Raw genomic sequence first — 21,510 nt, 5'->3', positions numbered from 1 at the left:
TGTTAGAATGAAGCACTTAGGATGTTTAACAGTAAGACTGTTCTTTTAATCAAAGTGATAGATGGCTAGGCTACAGTAGGGGAGAAAAAAAAAAATCAGAAAGGAGCTTGAAGAAAAGTAAGGATTTTAAAATTGTTTGTCAATTATTAATTAGATGAACAGGGTAGAGTTCAAAAAACTGAGGTGTGAACAAAAGGCCAGAGCACATACATATGCAAGTGTTACAATACAGGAAGTATGGCAAGTAAAAACTTGGAAACTGGAAGTAGTCTTGATGATAGAGGCAAGATGAACTATCGCTCAGTTCTGGAGTCCAGGTTGAGCAAGAAAAGTGTGAAACCATTAAATACTTAGAAAAAACTTGGAGTGGATGGAGATGAAATAGACTTATTTCTTTAAATCAAGATGAACAAAAAAAAAAAAAAAAAAAACTTGACCTCATAGACTGAAAAGTTTTAAATTCAGGGTTAAATAAAAGTTCATTGACTTTGGGAACTGATGTACAATTTAACAAATTAATCAAGTATTATTTAAACCAAAATCTGCCCTTTTCATAGAATCCCTACAATGTGGAAACAGGCCCTTTGGCCCAACAAGTCCACACTGAACTTCAGCATCCCACCTAGACTCATCCCCCTGAAACTCACCTAGTCTACACTTCCCTGAACACTACGGGCAACTTAGCATGGCCAATCCACCTAACCTGCACATCTCTGGACTGTGGGAGGAAACCCACGCAGATACTGGGAGAACGTGCAAACTCCACACAGACAGGCACCAGAGGCTGGAAATCAAACCCAGATCCCTGGCACTGTGAGGCAGCAATGCTAGGCACCATGCTGCCCTTTTGGGAGAGGGATACAGGTTCTTGTATGTTGTTACCCCTCCTGGTTTTGCTCAGGCCTTAAAAAAGCAAGTTTTCCAGTTTCATGTAAAATTCTAGTCTCACTGCTTTCCCACAATGGCCCATCAATAAATATTAGTGGCCTGATACCAAAGTACTTTTGAAAAAAAAAAAAAAATCCATGGACAAGCACCAGTCCGTTTCTGAGAAAAAATTTTTTGCAAGCTTAAAAGATGCCAAAATATATTTTTAATCCTATTATATGTCCTCCTCTACAAGAGATTTAGTTACACCAGTCATTAGTGTCAAAGTTTAATAGCCTAGTCTTGAATTATGAAAGTGTTCTAGGTTTGTCCAATTACACAAATTAGAATTCTCCCCCAGTAGTGCCACAGGCAAAGAGCAGTAAAGATCCTATAGAACAATTGTGGGGTGGGTAAAGTGAGTGATTGATTACTATTATCTGCAAAGTAACTATTTTGCATTGTTGTTTGTTAAGTGTAGCAACTGCTTTGTCATTACAAGCTTCTAGTAAGGTGAAGGTTGATAGATGCAAGTAGCATTTTATCTGTAAATTGAACTGCTACCTTAATTTGGATAAGAGTGTTCTTAAAAAAAAAAGAGAAATTAAACATTTCATTGTCACAAGCCCATTTGTTTATTGCTCTTATCAATTTGGTGCAGGTGAAAGATGGTTTTGGCTTCTGAACTTTTAGATCAAGTAAAGCCAAATAGTTACATCCCAGGAGATGTTAACAAAAGAAAATTTACAACCAAGACCACTATTGATTTAGCAGATATTCAGTCCATTCCTGAACCTGTATTCAAGGAGAAATTCAATATTACTTGTAAAAACAAATTAAAAATCAATTCTCCACATTAAGTGGCTTAAGCATTAGATCAAGGAAGCAAGACAAAAAGCCTATTAGTCAGGATTTCGTCCAGTCCCAAAAAAGTGGGACAGATTGTAACAGACAGCAAGTGAGAGTTCCTTCTGAATATAATTGATTACACAGATTGGTAGCCACTCTGGCTCTTCCTTTGTCCAATTACATAAGATATGATGACAAGAATTATTAATAGGCCCAGTGCAGCTCCAACAGCGATTGGTACCAGAAAACCCAGGTCAGAATCAGCAAGACATTCTTCAGCTGTGGCAGAGAAGTTAGGAGATTGTTAGTTAAAGGACAGGTGAGGCAAACATGCAAAGGCCATAGAAGCCCAATTTCAGTGCACAAGACAAGACATTAGGCAAAGTATGTTCAATGTATGCTTTCTGAAATGCTTACTACTCCAGTCATCTTTTTGTTGCATGAGGTGAATTCAGTCAAGACTATAGAAAAGGGACTTGATAAAACACCTGTATGCAATTAGCTGATTGAAAGCAGGAGGTAATGCCTCCCTCAAAATACAATACATAGTGAAGTCCAAATGTAATTGAATTGTTGCATTTACCCAAAACAAGTTCTCTTGTTGCAACACTATCCCATGGAAGATCAGCTGAAGTTTCTTATTTCCACATGCCCAAAACTAATGCGTTACATAAAATTATAGGATATCAACTGAGTTCTCTACAGTTTTAGAAAACTGCAGTAGGGTGCCAGTTGAAGTGCATTAAAGCATACCCATTGTTCAAATGGGAGAAAAGTAACCAATTTTTGATGGTCATGCCCCACTTCTGCACAGGTGACAGACTCAGGCACTGTGGCATAAACCTCAAATGGTGGCACTGCAACTTTTGCATCACCAAATGCCAAGTGAATACTACTGAAGTTTCAGCTTCCCATTGGTAAGCCTGGCACAGAACACTAGTTACAAGCTTTGCACAATTGCAGTCAAGGATCAATATGGGAGATTAAATTGAATACCAAACCATGTCAAGCATCTCAATTCAAACCAGGTCCATTTAGGATAGTCAAATGTTCAAATCAGACTGAATAAAAATAAAATGGATGCTGGTGTCAGAGTTGGATTGACAGCCAAGACCAAACTAATGAGACTGCAGAAATTTAAAGCGTTTCACTAGATGAAAGCAAGCAAGAGTCTTTGGTATTTTCTCAAATCATAAATAGACAATCAACTTAACCAGATTTGTAAATCATTAGCTTGCAGAGTTCAAAGTCTTTTGACAGGAAACTTAGTCGAAATACAAGAGAAAGTGAAGACTGGTGCAGATGAGCTTGAAATGCTGCTAGTGATGTGTACTCATCAGTTCAAGTAGTAAATTGTAGAAGTCTGCAATCAAGATAGTATTTTCTATAGCACACATTCAAATTAGGAAGTGTGAATTTCAGATTGTGGGTTTGGAAGCAAATATTCTAAAATTGTAGGTTTTTCAATTTTAAAAACCACTACAAAACATGGATAGTGGAACATTAAAGGACCATGAAATAGGCTGCAGATAATGATACTAAGAGTAACAATAAAAGATTAGAGGACTGATGTACCATCCTTTAAGATGGCCCCAGATTTATACAATTGAGCATTGTGATCTAAACTAGATGTTAAAGTTCAACTTAAATCTGCAAATGCATTCCTTATAGTTTGTCCTTCAATATCTAATTCACCTTAATTGTTTACAATTTGTACCAATGCTTGTAAGTAAAATCAAATAGCTGAACAATCCCAGAGCTGAAACTTAGAAGTGCTCATATCCATGACTGCGATTCTGCCTACGACCAATGATGTAGATCACCAGCACAATCAAAATTAGTGCTCCCAACGCTGCTCCAACTGCAATAGGCACGATGTAGTGGTCATTTGCTTTGCAGTCTTCAGCTGGATTTAAAGAAATTAGATAAAAGTTGGTGATGTCAATAACCTAAAAAAAGTAGAAGGTAAAATCCCAAAGACCTAATTACATAGAGGCACAACAATTCACCCATTTGAATATGTTCAGTAAAGTAAAAACAAAATTTGAATTAAACCCAAAGATTCTAATTGAAGATTTTCCCATTTTCAAATAAAGGCAACTGATCAAGGTTAAGTTGTGCATTTAGTGCAGCAACTATAGAAATGCAACACCTGGTACCAGTACATTGTTTAATATCCAAATTTTTATCTAGAGTTCTGTAGAAGGGTTGTATTGAAGGATACCAAAATTAAACCAAAATCCAAGTTTAATTTTCCAAGTGCCCAGTATAAAGTCACATTGCCTGGAGAACCATAGGCTGCTTGCATTAGAGATAATTGGTGAGTTCAAATCAGAGGGTCACCACACCTCAGATGATTGATGCTCTTTCTTGACCCCCCCAGGCCTTTACACTGACCTCAGCTAGTAATGGGAATTGAATCCACACTTGGCACCACTGCATTGCCAGAGAATCATCCAGGCAAGTTTTTTTTTTTTTTTTTTTAAAAAAAGTACAAGAATGCCAACCCATCAGTAAATCTGACTGCATTTAGTCAAACTACTGTAGTATTTGGACTTATTTGTACAAGTCAATTACTTTGGAACCGGTATATCAAGACTTAAACTCAAGCCAGACCGTAAATTAAAAGATTTGAATTCAGTTGATCATAATTCATTTGATAAATGCAAAAGCCTGCTATTGCAGCAAAATAGTTTGGATCAAAGAAATTCAACTCAAAAGTTTCAAAATTGAATTCTCAGGTGCATATTGACATTCAGAAAGGAGCTACACAACTTGGATGCAGCTAAGACTACAACTACATGCTATTTGAATCTTAGCCTGACAACCAACTATGCTCAATTCCTTAGTAAGGACAAAAACTAGTATTTTAGGTCACTTTAAGACTTACTAACTCAAAACACCCGTGTAACCTAGAACCAAAAAAGTTTAATCCCTCAAACCAAACAATTAAGTTTAGTTTTTGACAAGCCAAAATATACAAATTTCTAGTGCTTATGTTTCCAAAATGCAGTTGAGACCCAGAAGCTCAAACACCCTAATAAAATCTGAGTTTTTACAAATCTGTATTGATTTGAAGAATGACATCTTGGTTTTAGCTGTCTTAAAGTTGAATTAGCTCCATAATGTAGTTTTATTAAAGTTGTGCTACAGATTTAATTCATGCATGTAGCAACTTAACCACAAAGAAAGAATTCAGAGGGTAGATCCAAATTAGCTTGCAGAATTGGTTAGTGTTTACAGCTTTCATGACAAGCACTACAAATGCAAAATCAGAGAGAAGTTTGAGTCAATTGGTGGAGTTCAATTTACAGAAGCAACAAAAAATTGTAAAGTCAGAGTTCTGCAGTAGGTGTGGAATTAAGATGTCACAACTTTGTGACCAGAGCTGGTAATCTTGAAGCCAGTTTGAAAGCAATTTTAAGCAAAAAAGCTACTTTAGTTAGAAGCAGTACAGCAAGACATTTCACTGTTCTAGGAATGAGCAATGAAGAACATTACCCACACCTGCAAGAATACTCAACTAGGTGAATAGGGAAAAAAAGTGAAACTTCTATTCATTGGGTAACTACTGCAGCTAGTTAGTGCAGTGTCTTGGAGTGTAAAATATGCAAAGCTTTGGCATTCCTCAGCCTCAAATAAGTGCTACATCAGCTTGCATGAAACTTTTTATTATAAAGCAGAGTTAAACTTTACAAATGAGGCACGGAATAAAGAAACTTGTCAAGGTTATAAATTTGAACTTCCAAGATAAAAGTCAACATTCAAAATTTCCAGTGTCTAGAGTGAAGGACTAAGTTAGAAAAATCAGTGGTCAACATTAGATAGCATGTGCATGTGCCAATTAGAATTTACATTACACAAATTGGAGAAAATTCCTTCCATAAGGAAGGTACCTATTTTCCCCATGAAGCAAGCCCAAAAAAAAAAAAAAAAAAACTTATATACACACAAACTATTCACATTTATACAGTTTCCAGTACATCCAAACAAGCTACAGGAGGTCTTGGTAAATACATATTCAGTTTCAGATTTGAAGTTCGTTATTTTTTTGAAAATGCTGGTAGTAGTGCTGGCAAATTAGCACAAATTAATTTTCAGTAACAGTCACAGGCAGGCTTACAATTTAAGAAGTCACCTTCTGCAGAACACTAACTGCCTGGCAGCAATACCACAACATTGCCTGCCAGCATTATAAACATTCATCCATGTGAAGTGTAGATACAAGTTCACTAGCCCCAAGCAAAAACCTAGTGCAACTGAAGGAGTTCAGGCAAGGACTTGCACCTACTACAGTCAACAGCAATTAAAAATCATGGCTTAAGTACATAGAAATCAAAATCATTAGAGTGTTTGGTATCCAGCATAGCTTCTTCTTCTACCGATCACATAAGCAATCACAACAATCACAATTAAGCCAGCCAGAGCAGCACCAACTATAATAGGGATAAGGATGCTGTCATCATCCAGAGAACACTCTTCAGCTGTGGACAAAAAAATAAAATCAGATGAATTGCCAGGTTCTGCTCAAAAATGTATTAGCCATAAATAATTTGTATAATAGCAAAAAAATGCTACAGATGCTGGAGACCTAAAACAAAAGTGGAGAAATTTAGGTCTAGCAGCAGCATCTGCTGGGAAAGTTACTGTCTGATATGACCTCAATTTGCTAGCTTGGTTTCCCTCCACAGATGTTGGAAGACTCAAACTTCACCAGCACTTAGTCTTTCCTATGGTTGTCAAATCAAAAAATTGCTCAGATGTCACCAAGTGTACCCTTGTTGAGTAATCCTTATCAATAGGACATGACAACTTATTGTCTGCAATCAATTTACATTTTCAGCAGTGGCAAGTGGTATAGCAGGACTTTCTGCTCAAATGAAAAGGAAATGCACTAATTTCAACTGTGCTCTGATTCTCCTGGAGTTGACATTCAGGGATCCAAAGTTTTTAAAATTTCATGGCCCATCCTTATTTTCCAATGGGATCCCAAGGGATGAACGTGGATTTTGGTTGTCATATCACATGACAACTACACAAATATGCAAACTAAAGTGGGGTGGGGAGCAGTTATAGATGAAAGTGAGCAAAACATTTTCTGGGTCAAAATATAGCACCAATTCTAGCTAGATCAGGTAAACATTTGAAATAGGTGACCATATTTTAGGACAGAAACAAAGTGATAACCCATAGGTTTAGATTATTTTTAAATGAAATCCAGTTAGCATTTCATAAAAACCTACCTCTGGAAAAGGTTCCATTCTTTATCTCAAATGGTTGGACCCATACATTAAATGTATTAATAGCTAATTGGTCAGTCACAACCAGCTGCTGTTCATTGCGACACATGTATGAACTTCCGACAAATGCCTGCCAATACTTAAGATTGCCATTGCTGCAGTTAAATGTAGTTGCTGAGGCAGAAAGAAGAATAATTTGTTAGCCAGTTCAGAGAAACACAAGCTCCACAAACAGACTGAAAATTCACCCCAGATTTGAAATTTCACTCATCCATTGACAGGACTAGGACACTCATGTCAATATGCCAAGCTGCTTGGTTTCTGATTACTGTTCTACTCAGTGTAATCAAGACAGACAATGTAACAATAATTATTTATTGCAGCTAGAATCTAAAAGTGGCTAACTATGAAAAATACTTGTTTCAAGGAACACAACCAGCAAGACTATTGAACCAAATGTTTCAATTTGGACAGGCATATCAGTAAGAGTTGAACAAGAATGGGACTAGAGGCTGCAAACTTGCTCACCAAGCTGGTGTTTGATTGCAGACATTTCATCACCCTGCTAGCTAACAGCAGTGCACCTCTGGTGAAGCAGTGGTGTTCTGTCCCACTTGTTACTTATGCCTCAGTTTGCTGAGGTGGTTGGGATTACTTCTGGTTCTGTTTTTCAGTGGGTTGTATATCAGGTCCAGTTCAAGTGGGTTTCTTGACAGTGTTCTAGTTAGAATGCCAGGCCTCCAGGAATTCCCTGGCAGGTCTGTTTGGCTCATGCTATTATTGATGTGTTGTCCCAGTCAAATAGTGTGCTCCTTTGAACATGTATTGACACCAGTGAGAATTGGTCATGTCTCAGTGGCTAGTTGGTGCTTGTGTATCCTTGTCAGTTTTCTTCCGTTTGGTGTATGCATTTCTCAGTCATTGCATAGTATTTTGTATATTGTTAGTTTTATTGATTGTGGGTATGGGGTCCTTTATGCTCATCAGTTGCTGTTGCAGGGTGGTTTGTGGGCTACCCTGATGCCTAGGGGTAGGAGTAGTCTTGTGGTCATGTCTCTGATGTACAGTGGGGTGACTAGAGTCTGGCTGTGTTATGTTGTCTTGTGGTGGTCTGTCATGGAGGCAATGGCAAACTGCGCTTTTTAGATATACATGGAGTTTTTAAAAACTCCATGTATAAGTGCTACTGTCCTGCACACTACAGCAACCTGGAATTGCACAAAGCAGAACAGGAGCACTTAGTTTTTAAAAGGAATGGATATCCAAAAAGCACAGTTTGCCATTACCACCATGACAGACCACCACAAGATGACAACACAGCCAGACACTAGTTACCCTACTGTACAGGGACAGATGACCACAAGACTACTCAGACCCCTAGGCATCAGGATAGCCATCAAACCACCCTGCGACAGCTACTGACAAGCATAAAGGACCCCATACCCACAATCTGTAACACTAATGTAGTATTATAAACTACCATGCAAGCTGAGAGAAACACTACACAAACCAAACTGGCAATAAAGGACACCAACTAGCCACCAAGAGACAATCAATTCTCACTGGTCTCAATATACACTGAGAAAGGAGGACACATTTGACTGGGACAACACATCCCTCATAGCACAAACCAAAACTGAGACATACCAGGGAATTCCTGAAAGCCTGGCATTCAACCAAAACTCCAAACACACTGAACTGGACTGGTACAAACCACTGAAGAACAAAACCAGAAGTAACACCAACCACTCCAGCAAACTGAGGCATACAAATAAACAAGATAGAACACCAACACTTCACTGGAGGCACACTGATGTTACCTAGCAGGGTGACAAAACATTTGCAATCAAAACACTGGCTTGACAAGTCTGCAACCAAAGCTACAAATCTTAAAAACTAAGTAGAATTAAAATTTGAGAACAAGTGGGAAGACAAGCTGCCACTTCAGTTGCACAATTGCTAGCTGTAGAACACTTCAGCTCCAAAAGCAAAATAAGAGATCAAAACAAGTGACAAACTTAAACCAAGGATTAAGAAAACTAGTCAGCTAGAACAGTAGTCTTTATTCCAGTGTAGTTTATAACTTGGAAAAAAGTGCTAACTCAACTGGATTGAGGGGGTAATTGAAAGCACTGCAGTTCTGTTCCATGAAGTATAGAGTGGCATGGAGGTGGTGAATAGCAAAAAGGTCTTTCCCTAAGTGGGGCAGTGCAAAGCTAGGGGGGCATTTTTTTTTTTTTAAGGCAAGGAGAAAGATTTAAGGGGATCCGAGGGACAAAAAAATGTTTCCCTAGAGGGTGGTCTGTATGTACAATGAACTGCTAGGGGAAGTAGTAGATACAGGTAGTTAGTTAGTGTTTAAGACATTTGGATAAGTTCAAGAATAGGAAAATTGAGGAATATGGGACCAGTTTAGTCAGCATGGACAGTCAGTTTTTGTGTTGTGACTATAAGCAATGGCACATATTGCTTTATGTTTTCAATACATGCAGGTCCAATTCAATCAAGACCTAAAATAAAAAACAAGTTTTAAATGGCAAACAAAAGGGAAAATCTCTTATTTGGGCTACAGTGGCCAATACTTACTTGAACCATTTACAAGCAATCTTATGCTAACTTTCACCTCCTTCAAGAAGAATTTTGCTTGCTCCTGGATTAAAGATAAGGAAACAATGGTCAATAAAGGTTTAACAAAAGATTGTGAAATTCTCTGTGGGAAGTTCATAGTCACAGGAGACACTAATTAAAAATGGTCAGTCTGAAATGTTCCCAATACAATTTCAACAGTTGATAGCAGCAATATCTCATTGCCCTGGACTGCAAGGTAGTTGCTCAAGCCACCAGTTGCTGACATGCTTACTCAAGACAAAATTATATATACATATTCAAATAAGAACAAACTAAGACCAAGTTAAAAATAGCTCATTAATACCTGTGCAAATGAACAATTGAAATCAAGACCCAAAACACTTGTGCTAAATAAAAAATCTTTATTGTAAATCCAGCCCATCAAGATTTTCAAGTTTGTCTATACTCTGAAGGTCAGGTGGATTGGCCATGCTGAATTGCTCAGAATGTCTAGGCACATGCAGGCTAAGTGGATTAGCTGTGGGAACAGGGCACGGGTGAGTCTAGGTGGGATGCTCTTCAGAGGGTTGGTATGGACTCCTTGGGAAGTATGTCAGTCTCCACATTGTAGGGATTCTATGATTCTAAAAAGTGACTCAATTGCTTTAAGTTAGAAATTCAACATGTTGCTTGGTAGAAAAGCAAGTGGATCTACAAAACAACAACATAAAAGATACTTACCACAAAGAAATGAAACTGAATGGTTGCATCTGTATCTTCTAGGAGGAGCACTGAATGTTTATCCCCACAGTGTCCACTGGCAGTAGAATTGGAATTTATATTAATTACACGTGTCTGAGGGAGAAAAAAGTTGTTAGAATTTCATTTGCAATGCAAATGGAAAAATTGAAAGTGCAGAAAGTGAATACCTGATTATCTGTGTTGGTAATATTTAGCTGTAGTCCCATATTAGCAAGGAGACAAGGATCACTTCCATTCTTAATGGTATAGTTGCCCACTGCTGGCAGGTCTGGAGATGGCTTAGTTGGGATTGGGACCACAGTGGAAGTTGTCTGTGTTGTAATAGGTGCAACAGTGGTTGACACATCTGCTTTACAGAAGGATTCTTGAGAAAAAAAAAAAAAAAAAAAAAAAGTGGTTACTAGGTCAGTTTACTCAGTCTGAAATTCAACCTCCCAGGTTAGTTCATCAGGCCGAGTAGTAACTGGCTAAACAGCTTCAAACATCCAGTTACACACGATCATTCCACAAAGGGCAGCCTTCATCCTTGTGCTTGAACAGAAGCAACCTCAAAAGGTTTAATAGTCTAAATTACATCCAACAAGGTTCAAGAGATTAAACACTTTTAAAGTATTCCATTGTTTCAAATGGAGCTACAAGCAATAGGGAAGTACCTTAAAGTAGGTGCAACTATTGGCTGGAGTAGCCATATTTCAGACAAGTTAATGGATTTAGAACCAGGAACATGGAGGAGGAGAACAAGTTGTGGACAGTTTTTCCAATGTAATTGTGCAGCTGGATGCAGTCTGTCCTCAGCCAGAAGACAACATGAAAACAAGTTGACAGGTCAACTCAGCTTAAAAAAAAAAAAAAATAAAACAAAAAAAAAAAAAAGATGGCAAGCTCACTTCATGCACGTGACCAAATGTCACAACACTCCATTCAACCAGAACCAGGTTTTACTTGTAAACTCTAACTGAAGTCAAGGTAACAAACATTTGTGATCCAAACCAACTAGATCACTGATATTCTAGAGATTTAGGTCACCAACTGACTGATGATTTTTAAAATGGCTGACAATCAATGGATTATTTTCTTACCATTTTTGCTAATTGTTCCGTTCTCCACAAAGGCTTGAATACCAACATGCCAGAAAACCATGACAACTGGTTCACTTGCAATAGCTTTAACACTTCTGCATGTGTAGATTGTGTTCAGGGGTACAGATTCCATTAAGGAATTCACAGCCACATGTTTTACACCTGCAGAAAAAGAGACCAGAAACTGAATCAAATCAATAACAAAAAGACAATTAAGTGTCAGAATTCTTACTTTGGGGAAAGAGACACTATTGTATAGCAAGCTTTGTTTTAACTGACACTATAAACTGGCCAAAATTATACACCTGAAATACTGGAAACTTACTATCATGATTGCCACATTTGAGCTGTCAGTTGAGGGTGAGAGAGTGAGATGGCTGTCAGAGTTAAGACAAAAGTTTGCAATATTATTCAAGTGATTTATGCTGTAAATGAAGTACAACAATGGTGTATACCCCCACATTATATTAGAGTCATACAGCATGGGGACTAGCTCTTCAGCCCAACATATCTATGCTGACCAGGTTTCTTAAACTGAAAGAGTCCCACCTGCCTGCGTTTGGCCCATATCCCTCAATACTTTTCCTATTCATGTACTTGTCCAAGTGTCTTTTTAAACATTGTAACTGTACCTGCATCCACCACTTCCTCTACCAGCTTGTTGCAGGAACACCATCCTGTGTGAACAAGTTGCCCCTCAAGTCCCTTTCAAATCTTCCATCTCACCTTAAACCTATGCCCTCTAGTTCTGAACTCCATCCTGGGTGGAAGACTTAGTTTATTCCCTAAAATCATGAGGGGCATGGATAAATGAGTAAGGTCACCCCTCAAACTTACACTCCAGGCAAACAAACCCCAGCCTATTGTTATATCTCAAGCCTTTTTAGTCTGTCTTTTTGCATCTATTTCAGTTTAAAAACAAAAATATTCTTCCAAAGCAGGGTGACAATTTTGATTAGGTGGACTTGATCAACTAGCACACTCCTGGTCCCATAGATGCTGGTTAATTAAGTTTGCTGTATTATTTTGAGCCACTATTTGACAAACCTGGGGGCATCCTTTACCATTAAACAGCTGTTCTTAGGGCTACAAGATTTCTGTGAGGACATGCCAGGAAGCCAGCCAGAGAAGAACAAACCCAAGAACAAAGTGTTACTAAATGATGAACTCATGGAGGCAAAAGCACTACATTGAGACATCTGTTTGTAGCCTATAGTCACAAAAATTCATAGTCCTGACAACTGAAGGGGATGCACTGACAAGGTTTTCATAACATTGAAGCACAGTTTCAAGTATAAACATGATATATTCTTCCTGATGTGCACAATTAAAAACATTTAGCATTAAGGAAAAAGTGTCCATAAATAAACCTCAATTGTAATTAGTTACATTGTATTGACTGAATAGAATGCTGCCCAAACCAAGGACCAAGTGTCTCAGTGTTTTAAATATTTTAATGATTTGTTTAATAACAAAGTAACTTGCTTACAAGTTTAATAAACAATGTTTCACAAAAGAATCAACACTTTTGATGCCACTGGATGACCAGAGAACTGCTCTTCAATAAGAGCTTACTGGAGTAACAAACAGCACATGACCTTTTATCATCTGTAACCCTTCCAGATTCTGCATTCAACTATCAGCCGAGAAGAGGTTCAAGATCCATTCTGGGAATTACCTGACTGCTTGTGAAACTTGAAGCTTTATACAATCTACCAATTACTTTTCACCTGATGTTGTGCAATGCAGGTTCATTAACACTCCATTGTCCCACAATCTGCTCTAGAGTGAGGAAGCAGGTGTATAGAAAAAGAGCCCCAGTGGGTTTTCCATTAAAACCAGGTGCTTCATTTGCTGCTGCCCATCATCAGCTCAATTAAAACCATCTAGTGAAAACTGAACTGTTCTGGAGTGGATATTTAGCAACGTGACTGAACTAGACTCATGGGTCAAGTTAAGAGAACCAAGCAATACTGCCTGATCAACATTTAATCCACATTATAAGTAGGATAGTACATATAATAGAAGTCATACTTTGGTTTTTTGCTCCAGGAAAGAGTTTTGCATCACTGGTGTTGTAAGTGAAAGTCAGTACATCGCCACTAAATTTGCCATCAGTACGAGAGAAGTTTAAGCTCAAGGAATGACCAGTACCAAAGCCCATGTTCAACAAGGGAGCCGAATTGTTACCACCACATGTGCTTCCATTGGTGGATAATGAATCTGGCAACCGGAAAGTCGCATTTTCCTGAAAAACAAAGTTAAGTTGGTTAATTTAGGCTAACTTGGCATATTATGCACACAAGTGCTAGAATCACCAAGAATTTTACATCATCTTGTGGGATGAAAGATAACAGCCAAATGCAATCATTGAACTCCATGGTTCGGGAAGTTAAGAAAACTATGCTTTTAAAAAAGCATGACTGAACATAAATGGTTGAATAACTACCTTACAAAGCTGTGAACAATTTTAAAATTTATTAGAATCCAAACTGAAGTAGCAGCCAGCCAAGACTGGAGCTACCACTCATTCTATTAAAATTGCCATTTTAGGCAAAAATCAACCACAATAGATCAGTTGTGAAAATATACCCAGCATTTTAAGACTCCAACAGGATCTTGCAGGTGTCCCCAGAGTTCATCACCTCCACTCAGATGTGGTGATATTACAAGTTGAGTCAATTGAAAGATTAATTGAGGAAAACATGCATATTAAATAAAGTGTCTTTCATAGAGAAAGACAATCTAATTAACATTTTATGGAATAAAACCCAAGGTGAGGCAAGCAAGCCACCGCAAAAGTGTAGGTTAGAAGTAGTATTTAATTATTCAAAATTTGATAGATATTCAAATTAAGCAACATCTAGCAATTCAAAGTTAATCAGAGCTTCTGCCAAATCTTTCCTGCTGCATGGGCACTTGTGAAAGTCTTCACAAATACTTGTGACACATGAATAATAGGGATCTGCTTATAAGAGTGATATTCTGTAGTCCCTATATTGAAGGCAGATGTGAGCAAGAAGATTGGAAGAGATAAAGCATTTGAGGTTTAGTAAATCTCCTGTTGTATTTAGGGACAGAGTTACCCAAACTTCAGAGCTCTACTAGTAGTAGCATTGACCTAGTGAACCAAGATTGGTTGGATTCCATAAGCTATGGTGTTTCATAAAGTTAAAATACAAATGAAATGAAAAGTCTCTTCAACTGATGTTAAGAAAACCATGCTGAGGCCCTAACAGAAGATTCTGCTATTAAGTGCATGATCATAAAATGTTTTTATATGGTGTAATCCCAGTTTGGATTGTATTTACTGTACTTTTATGTAAAGCACAGCTACACTTACTGAGGGGAGTGAGATTTGAATTGTTCGGATTAATAGTCAAACACATTCAACTGTAAGCCAGTTCAGGACAACCAAGGAGTCTGAACAGATGACAGGAATTCAACTTGATCTTACCTTGCAGACAGTTGAATCCTGCACACTTGGTCACCACAACTTGCTTCTTCAATATGAGCAGGTCATTCATTCTCTCCACACAAACATGTAATTGCTTTGAAATGGTCACATTGTATATCGGATTCCAGTTGGTGAATGTTTTCTCCCCCCTCTCATCGAGAAGTATCACAAAGGAGTCGACATTTCAACTGGTTCTCAAACAGCTGACTAGATCATTATAGCCAAAAACAAGTCATCATGGATCTGCAAAGAGCAATCAGGACCCCAAAACCTAACTAAATTCCTGCAAGCAATGGCAGAGCCCTAAACTGCAGCATCTGAACACCAACTGATTGTCCAAGAGTCAAGTTTCAACCCATTAGCTTCCTGTCTGCAAGCTACTTACTGCTTTAAATTTCGCACAGCAAGTTGTATTACTTACCATTGTCCCATTTCCTTCATAAATGACAGTGAAGTTGACAGACAGTATAGCATATATACAGGTTTTGTTATCTTTGCCATGGACTTCAATCTTGACTGCTTGAATAAGTGAAAGTGCTGGGGGAAAAAAAAAAGGTGGTCAAATTACACTTAAGCCAATCTGTAAAGGTTCAGCTTGTTGGTTTCATAACCAATTTGTTTTTTTCTCTGTAGAAATTACTACACTATCTACAATAGGGCCACTTACAAGAAAGGGTCAGGTCTGAACCAATTTGATATACCATAAATTGGTTCACAGCCACAGGTGGAGTTAGATAAAATTATCAATTCTGCTCAACTTATGACTGGAAGTGTTGCTTCAAGTGGATTGACATCTCAAAGCATAGCCCAATGGTTACACTAAAGCCACAGGATGAGCACCATCTCCTCAATTCATAGAATGCACAGGGCTAAGGGCAGAAAGGCCCAAAGTGTTTAAGAGGTTTAACTTTAATCTTTTTGTTGGTACCAAACTTGAAATGTTGCATAATTTTGAATACATTCCAGTCATTTCACAACAAATCAACTGATTGACCAGGTGTTAGCATCTGTGGAAAGTCTTTCTATCAGCCACAGTAATTTGCTTTTATTCTATGAAGATACTACACATTTCAGTTTTGCACAGTTTTATACTGGTACATGTAGCATTTAATTTCTGTACTCAATGGTAGAGTATGACATGGGATATCAGCACAAAAGATCGATCAGTTTCCCTTCAAATTCTTTGCTACAGCTGCAAATGCCACAGCACTTTACATAGAACATTATTTATTTGAATTTGCAGAGCAGAATTGATGGACCAAAGCACTTCTGTCCCCACATCTTAAGGGGGAGTACAGTTTTGCTAAGAGGCTGTAAAAAGGGAAAGTTTGCCCCATTGCAAAATAGGGAAATATTTTCCATTTTACAACTGGAAGCTTGAACTCCAGAAGGAGTCAAGGTGAGACTGATGTTGATATCAAGGCAGCATTTGACCAAGAAGCATTAACAAAACTGGAGTCTACAGGAATCAGGGAACCTCTTCACTAGTTGGGAAACAACCCAAGAAAAATTCTCCACAGATGCTGTCAGACCTGTGGAGATTTTCCAGCAAACTGTTTTTAGAACAACGACAGATGGGTGCAATTGAAGTCAATCACCTCAATTCCACAACCATGGAAGACTTCCTCAGTTAGCATTTTATGCCCAACACATGCAACTTCAATGCAAGACTATTCATTATGATTTGCTAGTAAGAAGCTGCAACAATTGACCTAGTTATCTAGTTCATTACCCCTTTGGTGGGAGATCAGCTTGCAATGATTCTAGAGTTAAAATACCCACATTACATGTAACAGTTAAGATGGCAAGTTAAAGATGGGATAGGTTAGCAAAGCTGGCTTAACAGTGCAAACAGCACAGGTTCATTTCCATTACAATGGAGGTCATCAAGGCATCTCCACATTTTCAACCTCTCCCTTCACTCAAGGGATGGTGAGCCTCAGATTATATTCACTACCAGATTATTAGAACACCCACTTCTCCCATGCTCTTAAAAAGTGTGTTCAGGATTTTGATCTAGTGTCAATGAATGACAAAGGAAATTTACTGATTTGGTGTCCCTGCATGTCTGATGTCTCCCTCCTAATAGAGGGATTCAGAAGATGCTGAGTTATTGCAAAGCATCTTGTAGATGCTAAATTTGTCGTCAAGGGTAGGTGGTTAGATTCTCTGGATGGAAATGGCACTTGTAATGGTTTTTGCCACTCAGCCTTAGCTTGGGATATCATTTGTATTACTGCCCATAGACAGACTGCAGTGTCTGAGTCATTGGTGCTGAACACTGCACAAACATCCCACTTCTGAACTCAGGGAAGGCTCTAATCACATTAGAAAAGGTCAAGGAACTTGTTTATAACCAAAACAACAAACTGCCTAAACTTGATTGGTCTATGCATAATCAGATCAAAGCTGGGATATTTTAAACTGTTTACTGCAACTTTGAAACTGCTATTTCATCAGTTGCCAGTGATAAAAACACTCATCTTAACTGAAGTGGCTGTTTAACTAATCTTTTCATTAACTTTCAGCATGTGAAATTTGCACTTAAGCCAAGCACAGTTCCTCCCCTCAAGAGATGAAGCTATGGCTGTGGTACTGAACTGCGACACACTAGGGCAAGGCATTGGCCACCACATTATTTCTACATTTGCTATAGGTGACAGTGTAACAAGCAATACAGCCTACATGGGATATTTTAATATTTGTGCCCACATATAAAGTAAACCTATTGAAGAATACATTAAACTTGTGGCAACAACTAACTTATGGATTATGGGCAAGGAAAGGATCCAAGCAGAATTGCTTCCTTTGTTCAAGGTACTTCACCCCAAGGAGACTGTCCAGATAAGTTGAATTTGGCTCAATGGGAATACACAGTTAGCCATGTGATTTTGTAAAGCAAGATAGTTAAAGACCAAAAGTGAGCAAATTGAACTAAATTCCATAACAGTGGAAACAGTCCATTATGATTTGAAAGATTCAAATTTCTGACTTGTGCTAGGTATGGAAACAAAACCATTAATGTTGCACCCTATACAAATATTAATACAAAAATATAACACCAACAGGCTAGATTCAGTCACAAAAGGAGACCAGGCAAACATCCTGTGCTAAACCACTATCGCAAAAGGCCATTGCTAAGGTGCAAAAACAAGCCAAAGCATTCTGCAGCAGATAGTGAGACACAGCCCTTAAAATGTAGTCATATTTTGCAGGGAGTAAGCCAAAAGCTATAAGGCTTAACTATTCAAAAAAGATTTTAGAAAAGTCAACTCATTTGTCTGTGCTTTAAAAATTTAAGCTATGTCAATTTTAAGAAGAAATTGTAGTAAGTAGTGAGTGTAAAACACATGACAAATATCACAGGGTACTTCATATGCAGGTGGACTGAAAACAAAACAGGTTGGCAATAGAGTGAGAAAAGGAATTCTTTGAATATCTGAAAAATGTTTTTTGGGAGCCCACTAGGGAACAGGCAACTCTGGATTTAGTTGTGTGATGAGGCAAACATGATTAGGGAGCTTAAGTTGAAGGAACGCTTAGGGGGCAGTGAACATAACATGGTCAAATTCACCCTGCAGTTTGAGGAAGAGAAGCTGGAATCAGATACAACAGTATTATAACTGAGTAAAGGTAACTACAGAGACAAGAGAGGAGCTGGCCACTGTTGACTGGAAGGAGAACCTAGCAGGGAAACAGTAACAGCAGAGGTTTTTGAGAAAAGTAGAATTCAGGAAGCAGGTAAACTCCAGAAGAATTTGGACAGAGTAGAAGAATGGGCAAAGAACTGGGAAATGGAATACAGTGTGGGAAAGAGAGAACTTTGGTCAGAAGAAGCAGTGTAGTCTATTTTGTAAACAGGGAAAGGCTTTGGAAATCCAAAGCACAAAAGGACTTGGGAGTCTTAGGTCAGGTTGAGGTTAACAGGTTCAGTTGGCAGTTAGGAAGGCAAATGTTATGTTAGCATTCATTTCATGAGAGCTTGAATACCAGAGCAAGCATGCACACACTGGTCAGACTGCATTGGAACATTGAACAGTTTTGGGCCTCATGACAATGGAAGGATGCACTGACATTGGGAGGAGTTTTATGAGAATGATCCCAGGGATGAAGGGCTTGTCTCACAGAGAGCAGTTGAGGACTGAGTGTGTGCTCAGATTAAAAAGACAAGGGGATCTCATTGAAATGCACAAAATACAGAGGGACCTTGGTAGCATGAACAGACAAGACTAGGACACAACCTCCATGAATGGAGGACTCATTAGAACCTAGACAAGAAGTTTTTTCAGCCAAATGTTATTAGATCCACAGATTCACTCTTAACTCATTGCCACATAAGGCTGCAGAGGCCAATCATTGTGCCTTTGAGACAGACACTACTTGATTAATAATGGGTGATGATTACAGGCAGAACACAGGAGAACTAGATTGAGAAACCCATCAGCCTTGATGGAATAGCAGAGCAGGGTGGCCTATTTCTGGTCATGGAGTCATATAGCACAGAAACAGATCCTTCAGTCCAATTCATCAATGCTAAACATCCCAATCTGACCTAATTCTATTTTGCAGCATTTGGCTCCATGTCCCTCAAAACCCTTATCCCTATACCCATCCAGATGCCGTTTAAGTGCTGTAACTACACTAGCCTCTACCACCTCCTCTGGCAGTTCATTCCATACACACACCACCCTCTGCATGAACAGTCCAAGTCCCTTCTAAATTCTCTCTTTCTCCACCACCCCACCCCCGACATGAAGCCTGTGCGCTCTAGTTTTAGGCTCCCCTGGGGTAAAGTTTTTGCTATTAACCCTATGTCCCTCATGATTTTAAGAGATTTGTATAAAAAAAAAGGTCACCACCCACATCCTCCGAAGCTCCAGGAGGAAATAGCCCCCCGGCCTATTCAGCCTCTCCCACAGCTCAAACCCTCCAGTCCTTTAAAAAGAAAATTCAGAGCAAAAAAAAAAAGTAACTCTCATAGTTGGACAATAAATTAAAACGTTACAAGGGGAAAGAGTCCCAAAGAACAACAACTCAGGAATAGTCAAAACTCTTTCCTCAGGCAAGATAAGATTTCTTGCATCTTTCAGTACCATCGCGCTTATAACGGCAATGCTGATGGGCAGGGAGAATAAGGCAGGAGCTCGTGTGATGACATACTCGAACCTGCACGCGACGATCACAAGTGCTGCAAATACGGAAACGACATGGTTAACACGGTGGAACACAGCCAACTCGTGTAGTTGCTTACACATTTACAGCATTCCAGCTCTTTAATCATGGGAAACACTTCATAAGATGTGAACGCGCGATCACATCTTGCACCTGCACGGCAAAATACTGACAGGTGGGCGGGGGGAAGAAAAGTGCCAGCTCGGGAAATAGGGGCATATAAGCTACACGGGGAGACGGTCCTGTCCTGTCTGGTCTGGTCTGGCCTTGTCCTGTTCCGGTCTACCCCAACCCGGCTCAATCAGAAACGGAAGCGGACAGTTTAGTACCCTCTAGCAGGCTTTATCACCCTTCACTAGGCCAAGCAGGCACTCGTATCAACAAGCGGACACACATACCTGCAACGAGCAGCGCAGCGGAACGAAAAACTACAGAACACGGCATAGTAACTGACTACAAGCGGACAGTCTGGAAGCTACAGCCAATGAACCTTGAACCAACTACAAAGCGGACAGCTCCTCGATTCCACTAAAGAGCTCCCACCTCCTACCCTCAACCTCGAGTTGCACGTGACTCTCCCCGCCCGCCGACCGGCTCATTCCACCAATCACCCGCCTGCTCCCTCAAAGTCCAGCCAATCAACAGGCAGTACTTGCAGCACAGCCAATCACCGGGCGGCACGGAACCCAGGTGGCCAATAAAAGACGGGCAGCCTGCGGCACGTGGGGCCCTCCCAACGGGCAGGCCTGGTCTCTGGCAAACCGGCTAATGAGACGCGGGATACTCCACCCATTAACCAATCACAGTTCTCTAGTTGAAGGGTGGTCTCTGACTGGGTACAATTGGCTCGAGTTTGTTGTGGACAGGTTGGTCCCTATGTAGAGCCCTCACAATGTCTTAGAGCCTTCAGTAGCTCAAGGATAGGCAATAGTATCTAAACTTCGACAGAAGTTGAGATAGTAGGAACTGCAGATGCTGGAGAATCCGAGACAACAAGGTGCAGGGCTGGATGAACACAGCAGGCCAAGCAGCATCATAGGAGCAGAAAGGCTGACGTTTCGGGCCTAGACCCTTCGACAGAAGTTGTTTGTTTTCCTTGTGATATTGACATTTTGGACTCTGACCGTCACCTGCTGTGTTGGTGATGTCAGATTGATCACGAGCCAGGATATTGAATCAGGTGGTGGGTGTCATATGATGTTGTACAATAGGTGATTAAAGTTTCATTCGTTTAATAATGCTGCAACCATTTTGATTTTAAAAAAGCAATTCTATAAATTAAAAGTGTACATTAAAATTATTGTACTGTTGCAGATATTCTACCTGCTGCAATAAACAAAATTTTGTTTGGTCTATAAGTATGGCGGCCTGTTTAAAGTGTGCATTGTATGCACTGAGTTCAATACACACCAAAAGATGACACTTGTAATTTCTCAGAGATAATAAGAACTGCCCATGCTGGAGTCAGAGATAATATAGTGTGGAGCTATAGGAGCACAGCAGGCCAGGCAGCATC

The 21,510-nt window shown here is 39.3% G+C and overlaps 1 protein-coding gene across 2 annotated transcripts; it reads right to left on the bottom strand.

Annotated features, from left to right (window-relative positions):
* Window positions 1-1,478: 1,478 nt before the first annotated feature.
* On the bottom strand, window positions 1,479-20,565 carry LOC109919738 (lysosome-associated membrane glycoprotein 2-like). 2 transcript variants are annotated; one of them, XM_048604929.1, is made up of 9 exons: window positions 20,393-20,565; window positions 15,244-15,359; window positions 13,400-13,613; window positions 11,366-11,527; window positions 10,454-10,650; window positions 10,266-10,379; window positions 9,543-9,606; window positions 6,960-7,130; window positions 1,479-6,200 (listed from the first exon to the last, which is right to left on the bottom strand). In XM_048604929.1, the coding sequence occupies exons 1-9, from the start codon at window positions 20,436-20,438 to the stop codon at window positions 6,061-6,063; spliced, it is 1,224 nt and encodes a 407-aa protein (XP_048460886.1). In that variant the 5' UTR covers window positions 20,439-20,565; the 3' UTR covers window positions 1,479-6,060. The 2 variants fall into 2 exon arrangements, with proteins under 2 accessions (XP_048460886.1, XP_048460887.1); XM_048604930.1 differs by having other exon boundaries at window positions 1,479-3,622.
* Between the last annotated feature and the right edge of the window lie 945 nt (window positions 20,566-21,510).

This window comes from Rhincodon typus, chromosome 14 (genome assembly GCF_021869965.1).
Source record: "Rhincodon typus isolate 14 chromosome 14, sRhiTyp1.1, whole genome shotgun sequence".
Classification (NCBI taxonomy): Eukaryota; Metazoa; Chordata; class Chondrichthyes; order Orectolobiformes; family Rhincodontidae; genus Rhincodon; species Rhincodon typus.
The sequence above is the reverse complement of the archived record's forward strand: the minus strand, read 5'-3'. Positions and strand labels throughout refer to the sequence as shown.

What these genes read in the sequence shown, in the direction of transcription:
- LOC109919738 (XM_048604929.1), bottom strand. Translation starts at nt 20,438, where the DNA reads ATGCCGTGTTCTGTAGTTTTTCGTTCCGCTGCGCTGCTCGTTGCAG. An exon ending in ATGAAGGAAATGGGACAATG is followed by an intron (nt 13,614 to 15,243) that starts GTAAGTAATACA and finishes TTTGTTTTTCAG; the next exon opens with GAAAATGCGACTTTCCGGTT. An exon ending in GAATGGAACCTTTTCCAGAG is followed by an intron (nt 6,201 to 6,959) that starts GTAGGTTTTTAT and finishes TTTTGTCCACAG; the next exon opens with CTGAAGAGTGTTCTCTGGAT.